Source organism: Echinops telfairi, unplaced genomic scaffold, assembly GCF_000313985.2.
Source record: "Echinops telfairi isolate 266 unplaced genomic scaffold, ASM31398v2 ScPeMD7_7;HRSCAF=31, whole genome shotgun sequence".
NCBI lineage: Eukaryota > Metazoa > Chordata > Mammalia > Afrosoricida > Tenrecidae > Echinops > Echinops telfairi.
In genome coordinates this window covers 1,790,634-1,803,959 of record NW_022103904.1, presented here as the reverse complement: position 1 = coordinate 1,803,959, position 13,326 = coordinate 1,790,634, and the positions used below count along the sequence as shown (strand labels likewise).

At 50.0% G+C, this 13,326-nt stretch overlaps 1 protein-coding gene across 2 annotated transcripts in view; it reads right to left on the bottom strand.

Annotated features, from left to right (window-relative positions):
• Positions 1-144: 144 nt before the first annotated feature.
• Positions 145-13,326, bottom strand: part of EEPD1 (endonuclease/exonuclease/phosphatase family domain containing 1) — a 131,278-nt gene continuing 118,096 nt past the window's right edge. For both annotated transcript variants that reach the window (XM_045286394.1, XM_004708020.2), the window contains 3 exons: positions 12,953-13,091; positions 4,056-4,250; positions 145-1,385 (listed from right to left, as the gene is read on the bottom strand). In XM_045286394.1, the coding sequence (XP_045142329.1) occupies positions 1,186-1,385; positions 4,056-4,250; positions 12,953-13,091 (534 nt within the window). In that variant the 3' untranslated portion in view covers positions 145-1,185. The remainder of the gene's footprint in view (positions 1,386-4,055; positions 4,251-12,952; positions 13,092-13,326) is intronic.

Sequence of the window (13,326 nt, the reverse complement as noted above, 5' to 3'; positions counted from 1 at the left end):
GAGAGAGAGAGAGAGAGAGAGAGAGAGAGAGAGAGAGAGAGAGGGGAGAGAGGGCAAGCCAGAGTGAGATGAGACTCTCTCTGCAGTTTTGATTTGCGTTTCCCCAATAAGTAATGACACTGGCAGTCACAGAGAACACCTGAGTGTGGATCCCAGTCTGTTTGCTTTATTGGCGTGTGACCTTCATGAGGTTAAGATTGCTCAGCCTCAGTGTATCCAGCTGTGGTATGGGCATCAAAATCTTGGTCTCATGGGCTGCTCTATGGGGAGGGAGAGTATGATAAGGTACCTGGGAACCCAGCCCTAGTTAATGGCAGGGGACATGGGCCCCTAGCCACAGAGAGGGACCCAGGCTTGGCGTCCTCTGGTATCCCGGCCAATGCACACTTCTCAGAGCCACCCCCAGGCATTCTGGGCTCTGACTCTGATGCAGCACCGGGTGGAGATGGGGGAAGAAACGGCCTCATTCCCACGGCCTTCTCGGCAGGCAGGCGGAGATCACAGCTCACAGCCCCAGAGCCTCTGCTCACCACTTAGAAAGATCACAGCAGAGGGGGGTCTGGGCGGGGCACACACATGCAAGAAGCCCTCCACAGGAGGTACAGAGAGGGCCTGTGAGCCCCTGTGGGGGACTGGGCACCAGTTCTCAGGACAGTCAGGCAGATGGATCTCGGATTTCTTTTTCAAAGCAACACTGAAAACCCCCGTGGAGGACATCTGCAGAGTGCCCAGGCATAGTTCTGACGCTGTAAGGAAGGGGCGCCAAGGACGTCACAGGCTGGGGTCAGAGCTGCGTGGTCCTGACGGGCCCAGGCTCCAGATCCCACACTCTGCTCCACTCTTCAGCCTCTGGCCGCCACACCGCTGTCTCCCAGGGGCGAGAGAAGTGCTGCCACCCGGTGGCCACAGGCAGGCCAGCGTGACTGCTGAGGCTAACGCATCCATGCAACAGAAAAGCCCCTTCCCTCCTCCATGAGGGGCTCTGAGCTCATCTTCGGGCACAGGGAGTAGCCCTCACACCCTGTCCTCACACCCCTGCTCCTTAGGAGGGTGGGTGGGCAGGCCAGGCCTGGGAACCGACACTCTTCTTTGCAGGAGGGCGGAAGGGCAGCCTGGCTCACCGCTGAGTCCTTGCCCACAAGCTGACTCCTGAGCCCCAGGGCCAGAGACATCCATGGGGTCTCATCACCGCTCATGCTTGATGTGGGCTTCGCTGGGCTCCAAGGCGACCCCATTGCTGTTCCGAGGCCCTTCCTTCTTGCTCCAGGCCCGCTCCATGTAAAACTCAGCCAGCACGGGGCAGTGTTCCGAAGCCACGCCGCCCCAAGACCAGTGGTCGGGAATCCAGGGGTTGGTGAGGCCTTCTCTCACTACAGCCCAGTGACCTGGAGGGCAGATAAGAGATCCAGGCATCAGGGCAGAGGCTTGGTGTGCAGGAGCGGGTGGAGTCACAACTTGCTGCCTGCCAGGGTTCCTGCCCAGTGCAGGTCTCTGGCTCTCCAGTGCAAGGGGATGCTTCCTTCAGAAAACTCGATTTTCTGGAAGAAAGAGGGCTGACCCACTGAGGCACTAGAAGGAGCCCGAGTGTAGGCCTCCTGCTTCCACTTGGGACTGACATTGTGATTTCTGGTCCATGTCTCATCTGACCAAAACAAGACCAAACTCACTGCCACCAGGTCAATGCTGACTCAGAGACCCTATAGGACAGGGTGGAATTGCCCCTGTGGGCTTCGGAGACTCTAACTCTTTACAGAAAGCCTCGTCTTTCAAAGGTAAAATCCTGCACTGTCAAGCAAAAGACAAACAAGGTATGGCAGTTACACAATCTCCTGTCAACTTGAACAAAGGGGTGGAGTCTAGCCTGTCAATCAGGTCATAGTCAATGAGGCCTCTGTGTGGGCATGGCCTTCTCCTGAGGATTCTGGGAACTCCAGTCTTTCTCCCTGGAGGCGGGACACACTCTCTCTTTGCAAGACATTCCTGCTGACAAGCCAATGGAGCTATGCTGATGGTAGCCAAAGCCCTGGAGCTGGAGGAGCCACATGGAGACCCACGCCAGCGCTGAGATGCTTCCACTGTCACTGGATCCACAAGACTTTCCATTCACTGGCCTGTGATCTTCCTGCATTCTGTGTCATTGTATGTGTTGCAAGAGTCTGAAGAGTAATTTATAGACTGTTATCGGACATATGGGCTAATATCAGACTTATGGACCCGATCAGGACTGGGCTGGGATGCTTTCTTAATAAAGTTATTCTTTATATAAAGCTCTTTCTTATGCACACACGAGTGTCTATGAATTTGTTTTTCTAGTCTATGCGGACTCACACACTAGGTGACAAAGAGAAGTCCCTGAGGAGGTGCAGGTACCTCACAGTAAAGATTGGGAACATGATGCAATGGCAGGCGTGTTTGAACAGTAAGGGAAGAACAATCACAGGCCCCTTGGGGAGCTTTTATCTGGGACCTCAGCCTAAGCAAGGCTGGGCCAGGGTAAGGGAGATGGTGGAGGGAAGGGAGGCTTGGGGCTACACTCCACTCGGCTCAGCCCACAGCTCTGTGACCTGGCACCTCCGCCCAGGGCTTCAGTTTCTACAACTTAACGGGAAGTAGAGAAATAGTGGTTTCTGCCTGCCTTCCAGCCCTAATGGAGCAGGTCACTTCCATGGGGGCCTCCTGGGAACCTGGGTGGGCTACGGGCTGGATTCTTCCAAATGCCTCTAGGCCTGGTTTGATGATTAAGTCTCCCTGAGACCCTTTGCCTTTGCCCTTTGGATCCTCCCACTTCAGGGACCCATAGGAGACTGGTATCCAGACACGTAGAGGCAGCTGGTGTAAGCGCAGGGATTGGGAAGCCTGGTCCTGAGGCCTGAGGCCCAAGCCGCTCTCCTGAGGTGGGACTCTCCTGAGCAAGCAGTTCATCAAACTTCTCTTGGGGGTAAGAGCTACACCCACTGGTGCTTTGTGGAAACACACAGTGTCCCTAGCTTTTATCCGAAGTCCCGACTAGCTGGAGGATTCTCTTCCTGGAGGAATGTCGCTCCCCAGTCCCTGGTGTGGGGGTAAAGCAGGGCAGCTTTCCTGCTGAGATGGCATGTCACATGCAGGACCTCTGGGAACCTTGTTTAAAGCATTTCTCTGTCCCCTCCCATCACTGCACGGTGTAACTTGCCCGCCCAGCTCCCCTGCTGCTCTGCAGGGCCCGGTGGAGTCAGGAAACCTTATTCTGTGGCACAACTCCAGAGGGGGTATGGGGCTTATCAGATATTCCTAGCATAAGCTATCAATTGCTCTGTCTGAAGTTTTCGTGGGACATACCTGGTTTGTACCTGGTGTAGGTCAGTTAGTGGGTTTTAATTCTTTCTCACACCCCCTTTGGTTTAGTAAGTAGCCTTGTTGGTGTGGTTGAGTAAATGTTGGACTGCTAATCTCAAGGTTGGCGGTTCAAAACCCACCAGCCACCCCGTGGGAGAAAGATGAGGCTATTTGCTCCCATAAAGGCTTACAGCCTCAGAAATCCCATACAGGGTCACTAGGCATCCGAATTGACTCCATGACAGTAGGTTTCGGTTTTGGTGGTGCTGTTGGGAAGAAGCCCTGGTGGTGTTGTGGACTAAGCATTGGGTTGCTAACGATGAGGTCAGGGGTTCAAACCCACCAGCTGTTCCAAGGGACAAGGAGGAAGCTGTCTGCTCCTGTAAAGGTTTGCAGTCTCAAAGTCTGTGGAGCAGTTCTACTCTGTCCTGTAGGCTCGTAATTGACTTCCTGACAATGGATTTGGTGCAGTAGATTAAGCAATGGACTGCTAACCAAAAGGTCAGCGGTTCAAATCCACCAGCTACACCATGGGAGGAAAATGAGGTTATGAGTTTTGGTAAAGATTTACAATCTCAAAAACCCCAAGGAACTATTCTATTCTAGACCAAGTCAGAATCAGTGGATTCTCTGAACAGATCACTCCTGACTCCAGTTTGAACACACCCCTGGAGCTGGTGCTGCGGGCAGGTCTCCTGAACTCCATGTCTGACCAGACAGACCAGTGGGTTTTGCTTTACCTGTGAAAACCTTCTTTAAGTTCTTACTGATCCAGATGTTGTCCAGAGACTTGGAGCCTTGTGGATTCTTGGTACTGATGTTGGTGAAGGTGTGTGCAGGGACCAGGTGGTGGAATTTCTCTTTCCTCAAGATATCATAGTCGCCGCTCTCTGGCCCCTGACCAAAATCTCCTAACATAATGACGTCCTTTTCTCCTGTGAGTGGAAGAGAGAGGAGGAACTTCAGAGCTGGGGAGAAGGAAGGCCCAACACTGACCAGCAGCCCATTGGAAAGGCATCTTGGAGACGTGATCTGACTCTCCAGGGTGAGGATGCTGCAATGACTCTCGTTCTCCAAAGTTCCTTATGCAACTCCCAGAATCTTTTCACGGAACAACTTAAGAGTGGGTTAGAACACATCTGGCAGTGGGGGGTAAGGGGCGTGTGATGTAGAAGTCAGTTACAGAAGCAACGGTCTAAGTGAGGCATCAACTAAGTTCACAGGGAAGAAGCACACCAGCCTGTGTGAGCCAAGGATCATAAACAATTGAATTCAAATCTGGAGGAAGGAAAGGCATCAGACCTTAAATTGTGAACATTCGGTTTGCAGAAGGCTATGGATGACTAGGGAAGCCCCAACCCATTTGCAGCATCCCTATGTGGATTAAGCCTCCCATGAATCACTCTGACCATAGTGCAGGGGTAGGAATAGACTTGCTATCAGAAAAAGAGCATTGTAAAGTCGATTACAGCAGGTGGTTAGGTTAAATGCAACACCTTATCATTTGATCTCCCTTTTAACCTATTTTAAAGTTGTTCCAGTTTTCAAATTTTTCTGCTTTTGTTTCAATCGAGTTTTTCTATGTTTTGTTTTATATGGTTTTCTGTATATATGAGGGAGTAACCCAAAAAAAAACCTGGGAAAAAAGCTCTGATGTGACGTGGATCGTGCATTTGGAGTTCATTCCACGAGGTCAGACTGTTAATCAAGCTTTTTATTTAGAGGTTCTGGAAAAAAAAAGCTTAACAAAGTGCAACAAAAAAGGTCTGACTTGTGGCCAACAGGGGACTCTGGTTTTGCCACCACGACAATGTCCCTGCTCATGCAGTCATTGCAGTGCATAAGTTTTTGGCAAAAAATAGCATGCCTCTCTTGTCCCACCTTACTCACCTGACCTCACTCCATGTGACTTCTTTTTGTTTCCCAAAAGGCAGAGGGACATGAAAAGCCAGCAATTTGATGGTGTAGAAGAGGTGAAGAAAAAAACGAGGGGCATGCTGCCAGCCATCCAAACAGATGAGTTTGAACACTGTTTCCAAGAATGGAATCACAGATTTGACAAATATATTAAGTGTAATGGAGAGTACTTTGAAGGTGATAAGGTTGTTTTGTAAAAAAAATTTAAATACGTGACTTTGAAAAAAAAAATCTGTTTTTTGGGGGAGGTTACCCCCTTGTAAGAAATCATATTAAGAAGAGTTGCGCAATAATCACCACAACCGGTTTCAGAACATTTTCTTCTTTCTCATGCTCATTGTGGTTAGCGCCCCATTCACCCCAGCTTCCCCTGCCCTGCTCCTAGGTAACTATTAACCGTTACTGTCTAAAGATTTACCTATCCTGGCTTTCATAAATTGTATGATATGTGAATTAAAAGCAGGGAAAATATTAAAAATGAAGAAGTCAGTTTAAGCGTATAGGTTTCAAATCATATAGACAAAGGCCGAAGGGTTCGGCATCTTTATAGATGCTCAATGAACAAGACTGAGCTCCTGCTAAGGGCCTACCTGTGCAAGGGGCTTCACACTGCAAGTAACACAAACCTTGCTCTCAAGGAGCTCCGAGTCTGATGGGAAAGGCAGGCTGGAAAACAGACAAGAGTCGAGCAAAAGCATAAACTAAAAAATCTGACCAGGGGCTCAGGTGGAAAGCAAATGTTTTGATAATGATGAGGGCAACAGATGTACAAATGTGCTTGACGTACAATGGATGGGTGTATGGATTGTGATGAGTTATATGAGCTGCCAATAAAATTTTTTTTTTAAAAACTAAAAAATCTGTTCATAGTCAGGCACAGGACAAGGCAAGAAAGGTCTGGGAAGTGGCCCGGAGGGTCAAGGCCTGATTCGGGTCTTAGAGGATACACAGGTCAACCAGGTCAACCAGGAAGAGCCGCAGAAATACCCTGCTTTGGAGGCAGTGGGCGGGGGCTGTAGGTGGTAGGATGCTTTGGGGACGATGTACCAAGTAGCAAGCTGCTAAAGATGAGGCTGGAGATGTCCGCAGCAGCTGACCCATGGCTGGCAGGTGTGCTCCTTCTCTCTGAGGTTCAACTTCAGATCAGTTGGGAGTTCAGAGTTGGGAGGAGAACCAAAAGCCAACATCACCACCATCGAGCCAATTCCAGCGAATCTACCCAATAGGGCAGGGCAGAACTGACTCTTTACAGGAGTAGAAAGCCCCTTCTTTCTCCCTTGGAGCAGCTGGTGGTTTCGAACCGCTACTGACCATGCAGTTAGCAGCCCAACGCATAACCCCTGTGACCCCAGGGCTCCTCCAGGTTGGAGAAGGCAGGGTCTTCCAGGCACTCAGTCAGCAGCGTACAGCACCCACCTGCCACCGTGAGCAGAATCGACTACCATTCTCCTGCCACAATTTAGGTTGTCTCAACAGATCCAGACAAATATTCTTGCAAGGTATTTGATTATGTCTAAGAATTATCTGTAACTGTGTCCTCTATGGAAAGATTATGTGTGCACATACATATGTGTATGTATACCCGCAGACATAGTTGTCTGTGTATACATATGCACACACCTGTACACACACAAATATGTGACCATACAGTTGTTTTTTGCTTATTGTTGGAGTTGGCAATTATCTGTCATACTCTTTCACAAATAGACCTTTTCTTGTGCATTTCTTAATGGGACTGCTTCCTGTGGTCAACCTGTGTTTTCTGTCCTCAGTGTGGAACCCCAGTTCATAAGGTGGGGAGTGCGGGGGTGCGGGCATTGGAAAGGTTCTTTACACAGATAGCCATCCCAGTTTCCGGAGGCTGCTCTGACTTCAGTTCTCTTAAGCCATGTGGGGAAGCATTCCCTATTGCCTCACCACTGTTATCATGAAAAGGTCAATAATATACATGAAAAGGATGACTCCTCATCAGCCTATGCCATCCAAGGATTATAAATAATAATATCCAAGATCAGAGGAGCGAATTGTATCAGAACTTAAATTCTAATCACTTGGTTTGCAGAAGGTTACCAATGACAGTGAAAGCCCCAAATCCACGTGAATTAAGCCTCCATTGAATTCCTTCAGACCACTGACCAGATAGCCCTGGTAGAGTAGTGGTTATGTGTTGGGCTGCTAACTGCAAGGTCAGAAGTTTGAAGCTCCCAGGTGCTCTGCAGCAGAAAGATGAGGCTTCTACTCTTGTAAGAGTTTTACTCCCAGAAAGCCACGGGGGCAGTTCTATCCTGCTCTATGGGGCCACTAAGAGTTGGAATCAATTCAAAAGCAGTGTCTGCTGTTTGTTTTGTTTGTTTGACCGCGGGTGTGAATGATCTTGCCCTCAGAGAGAGTCCATTGGAAAGTAGATCAAACTCAACCTCACTGGGCCACCCTCAGAGACTCTTACTTAATCAGCCGCAGGTGGGCTCAGATGGCTATGGTCGGTGGCTGGTCTGGGGCATCGCATGCTACCTTCAGGCCCCTTGACATTAAGTTCCTTGAACCAGATTCCTAAGAATTTAGCAAAGAGCTGACCACATCCGTTGCCATTGAGTCAATTCTGACTTACAAAGACCCACAAAGTAGAATGTCGCCTTTGGGTTTCTGAGGCTGTACATTTTCACCAGAGCTGAAAGCATCATCTTTTCCCCTCAGAACAACTGGTGGGTTTGAACTGCCAACCTTGCATTTTCACACATAACCCATTATGCCACCAGGCCTCCATAATGACCCTATATGATGGAGAAGAATTACCCAGAATTTTTTAGGCTATAATCTTTTACAGGGTTAGGTCACAAGGACCTTTCTCCTTTAGAGCAAATGGTGGGTTCAAACTGGCAATGTTTTGGTTAGCAGCCAAGTGTTTAACCATTGCATCACTAGGGCTCCTTGTGATAATGGTTAACCCACCGCTCTCATCAGCCCTCAATACGCAGATGACACAACCTTGTTTGCTGAAAGTGAGGAGGACTTGAAGCACATGCTGATGAAGATCCAGGGCTGTAGCCTTCAGTATGGGTTGCAACTCAATGGAAAGAAAGCCCAAATCCTCACAACAGGACCAATAGGTAACATCACAATAAATAGAGACAAGACTGAAGTTGTCAAAAGATTTTATCTTGCTTGGATCCACACAGCCAATGTCCATGGACCCTAGAGCTTTAACCACCGGGTGGTCCAGTAGATTACAAGATCATGTGACCCGTGGCATTGATAAATTTGTTGCACAAGACTCCTTAAAGTCTGATGAGCAAAGATGTCATTTTAAGGACTAAGGTATGTCTGACCCAAGACATGATGCTTTTCAGTCGCCTCCTATTCACGTGAAAGCTGGAGATGGGATAAGGAATTACTGGAGAAAAATTAAAGCATTTGAACTAAGGTGGTGGCAAAGAATATTAAAGTACCATGGACTGCCTCAAGAATCAATAGATCTGTCTTGGAAGAAGTACTGCCAGAATGTCCCTTAGAAGCAAGACTTCATCTTATGTACTTTAGACATGTCATCAGGAGAGGCCAATCCCTGGGGAAGGACATCATGCTTGGTAAAGTGGAGAGGAAGTGAAAAAGAAGAAGTCCCTTCCTCAATGCAAGAACATTTTGTTCTAATAACCTGGCATTCCATGATGCTCAGCTTCCCTACATGATCACTGAAGAAAAAATGGGTGCATAGCAAATGTGGTGAAGAAAGCTGATGGTGCCCGGCTATCAAAAGATATAGCATCTGGGCGTCTGGAGGCTTAAAGATAAACAAGTGGCCATCTAGCTGAGAAGCAACAAAGTCCACATGGAAGAAGCACGCCACCCTGTATGATCATGAGGTGTCGATGGGATCAGGTATCAGGCATCAAAGACCCAGAACGAAAAATCATATCAATGTGAATGAGGGGGAGTATAGAGTGGAGACCCAAAGCCCATCTGTAGACAGTTGGACATCCTTTGTAGAAGGGTCACAAGGAATAGATGAGCCAGTCAGGGTGCAGTATAGCACCGATGAAACATACAACTTTCCTCTAGTTCTTTAATGTTTCCTCTCCCCCACTATCATGAGCCCAATTCTACATTACAAATTCGACTAGACCAGAGCATGTACACAGGTACATAAGATCTGGTAACACAGGGAATCCAGGACAGATAAATCCCTCAGGGCCAATAATGAGAGTAGCGATACAGGAGGGGAAGGGGAAGGTGGGATGAGAAAGGGGGAACCGATCACAATGATCTACATATAATCCCCTCCCAGGGGTGGGTGAAGGCAGACATCACTCAGTGTCAGACATGAAAAAAATAATAATACTTCATAAATTATCAAGGGTTCATCAGGGAGGGAAGATGGGGGAGGGAGGGAAGGGAAAAATGAGGAGCTGATACCAAGGGCTCAAGTAGAAAGAAAATGTCTTGAGAATGATGATGGCAACAAATGTACAAATGTGCTTGACGCATGGATGGATGGATGGATTGTGATAAGAGCTGTAAGAGCCCCCAATAAAATGATTTTAAAAAGAAGAAGAAGTCCCTTAAGGAGCCGGATTGACACAGTGGTTGCAACAAGGGGCTCAGACATCAAACCAGTCACGAGGATGGCGCCTGCTTGGGCAGTGATTCGTCCTACTGTACCAAGGGTCACTATGGGGTGGCACAGGCTCAACGGCACCTGGCAACAACAACTACTACTACTAGTACTACTGCCCTTGAGTGAAGTCCATCTCAGAGAAACCCTGCCTCAAAAGTCCGGCCTGGCGGAACGCCTTCTTACAGCAGCAGGGTTTGAATCACAGGACACCTAGCGCTTTAACCACTAGGTGGTGTGGCGGATTATGAATTGGGCCGTTAACTAACATTTGCTCCCTGGAAGAAAGAGGAGGCTTACTACGCCCATAAAGATTCACAGCTTTGAAAGCCAAAGGGGCAGTTCTACTCTGTCTTAAAGTTTCACTAGGAGTAGGAATCCATTTGAGGGCAGCAAGGTTTAGAGTACTAATCTTTACGGAAGCAGACTGACACAGGGTGGCTGTGAGACACCAGGAGAGCGCCCTCCTCCTGGGTAACCAAACTCAGGGCCATGGAGTCCTTGCTGAGGCAGGGGTCTGCCTGTCACTGGTCATGGGTGTAGAAAGCCCAGTCTTTCTCCCACAGAGCCACTGGTGGTTTCGAACTGCCAACCATGCGGATCGCAGCCCTATACACTTAACCACTGCACTGGCAGGGCTCCTTGCTCCAGGGCGAAGGACAAAAGGGGGTGGGGATGGAAAGTGTTCCCTGCAGCTTGACTGTGTGGCCAACAGGAATGCATCTCTTCAGAGTGCTACGCCTGAAGGCCCTGCTCCGAGCCACCCAGGTAGCCCTAAATCCAGGGCTCTTCGCACAGAGCTGGCTTGGAAACAACAGGGGGAACCAACTGGGCTGCTGTTCCTTGCCACATCCCAAGTGCCTGCAGTCTGTGCTGGATAAGTGACTATTAGGCAAGATCACAGAACAGAGGTGCAACGGGCGCTGCAAAGCCCAAAGGGAACGATGCTACTGTGCTTGAAAACCTGAAGAATTTAAAAGACTGAGTCTGAGGTTTCTACACAACGAGGGGGGTTTTCATTGCGATACAGACCTGGAAAGAATGTAGGCTCCAAAGATCATTCTAGAAGCCGGGAGAAGTGGTGGCACTGAGCATCAGTAAACCCAGCTCTGGGAAACTTGGAGTGGTTCTCAGAGTCCCTACACCTCACCTCTGCTCTTTGGTTCTAAGGCCGATGCAATGACTCAGCAGCCACTCCTGCCTCTGGGAGTCCCCGGGTGTGCAGGGCCCCTTTCTCATGGGCTCAGTTTCCAGAAGTGAGGGGGGAGTGCCCAGGGCCACATATAAAGTCCAGCAACTTGTCAGGCAGAGGGGCTATCTGCCCAGGGTGAGCAGTGCTACACACCATGTAACACTCTCGCTAAGCTCTCAGAGTAAGACCCTGCCCTCCCGCTGCAGTGGAGTCTGAGGGAAGAAAACCCACCAGGGAACTGGTGAGGTCAGCTGCACACACATTCCTGGCAAGGAGACAGGCCCAGAGTGCTCAGAGAGCAGCCTAGGGCATGAAGGCTTCCCTTTGTCTGAGCCGTGTTCCCGGGCTGCCCTTGGGCTGCCGGAACAGGTCCCAAGCCCTTGAATCCACAGTGTCCGGTTAACAATTAATTGCACATGACCTACAGGCAAGGGACTCAAGAGACCATGAGTCGCTGTGACATGCCACACACTGGGCACGTCAAGGCCAGGCCAGGCTGTGATGGATCAATATTCCCTTGGTCACTTGGGAACCAGAGAAGCCACTGGATGCCTGAAGCTATCCAAGAATTGGGAGCAGGCAGCTTTCCTTTGTGTTTCCAAGGGGAAAAAAGGAAGTCTAAATAGAAAACAAGAAAGCCATCCTTCCTAACAGACTGGAAACTGGCTCAGGTGCATAAAAGGACATCACCTTCCTGACGCTAAGTCCATCCCACCGAAACCAAACCCGCTTCTGTTGAGTTGATGCCAACTCAGGGAGGTCCTTCTGTGTTTCGGAGAAGATCTGCACGCCATAGCACTTTCTCGGCTGTGTGAGGCTGTCTGCTCCCAGAAAGACTGACCGTCTTAGAAACTTTAAACAGGGCCACTATGAGTCAGAATCGATGTGATGGCAGGGGTGGGAGTGGGAAGGGGGGTGGTTTGGAATTTTTTGTGAAAGCAGATTGCCAGACTTTTCTTCCGTGGTGCCACACTATGGGTTCCAATGGTCAACCCTTCAGTTTGTAGTTGAACGCAAACGTGTTTGTGCCACCCAGGAATGGGGACTCGTCATTTCAGTTGAATGCTGGATGGGGCACACTCTGGCTTAAAAGGTAAGCTTGTATGTCAACCACAATATTTTTGTGACCAAATACTCATGAACCACCCACGGAGTGGGGCCGAGGGACAGAGAGAGAAGCTGGAGACTGCGCACTTGGTGCGTGATGAGTACTAGTCAAGGCTTAAGAATACAGGAGAGGAATCCGGGCTTCAGGCTCCAAATGCTCACTAAGGGGCGGTCTGTGTTGGGAAAAGCCCCAATAAAATTGCGCCATGTCACCGTCCTGACTTTTCAACTGTCCAACTCCCCCCTTTGCTTAGTCAGCAAATCCAGGGCAGAGCATCTCCACTGTTCGTCTGGAAAGCATGGAGCCTCCTGTTTTGCAAACCCTTCACTGCTCTCTGTTCCGCAGCCATTTTTGGAGGCAGTTCAAGCACCCCAGTCCCTTCCACGTGCTGGGCGCTTCCCCAGAGACATCTGGTTGGCCCCTCTCCATCCACCTTCTGTTTCCATGTGGGGTGGAGAGAGAGGAGGGGAGAAGAGGGGTGGGGAGGGGAGAGGGCAGCTCCAGCTTTCCTGACAGCTACAGGCTCCTCTGTGCCCGACCAGAGTGGAAAGCTCAACGCATCAGGAAATGGGCGCATCCCTGTGTCATTTCTAGCTTTCTCTGGTAGGGGATGCGAGGGTCTGCAGTGGGAGCGGCCCACCTGAGGCGGGGGCAGTGTTTTCTCACTCGGGTTGTCCCTGAAATCCTCCCCACCCGTGGGGCTGACGGGCCACTTTGGAACGTGTGTTAAATCACCCCGAGGGCGGGCAGAGGGCCCCAGAGAAGCTGGGGTCTCCCACCCTTCTGGCCAGCGGGGGACGCCCATTCCTACCTTTCAGGGTCTCCTGCAGGGTCTGTGCCAAGCCGGCCAGGCGGAGGCCCTCCCTGGGACTCTTGCTTGGATTCTCTGCCCCCGGGAGGGTCGGGGCTGCCAGGTGGAGGTTAACAAGGGTCAAGTCATTACTTCCCACCTGGGCAGGAAACAAAAGAACAGGAAGACAGTCATGTTTCCTGCATCAGTGACAGCAACTCATAAACAGCTCGCCACAAAGCAGCCAGGGCGCACAACACTCGGGCCAGCCCACGCCCCCAAGACAGTGCTTCCGTTTAAGAACCTCCCAGAGCACCTTAGGAACCACTCGAGCCTGGGAGTTGCTTCTGCGGTGTAGCAACCCCATCTGTTGCAGAGTGGAACGGCACGGCACA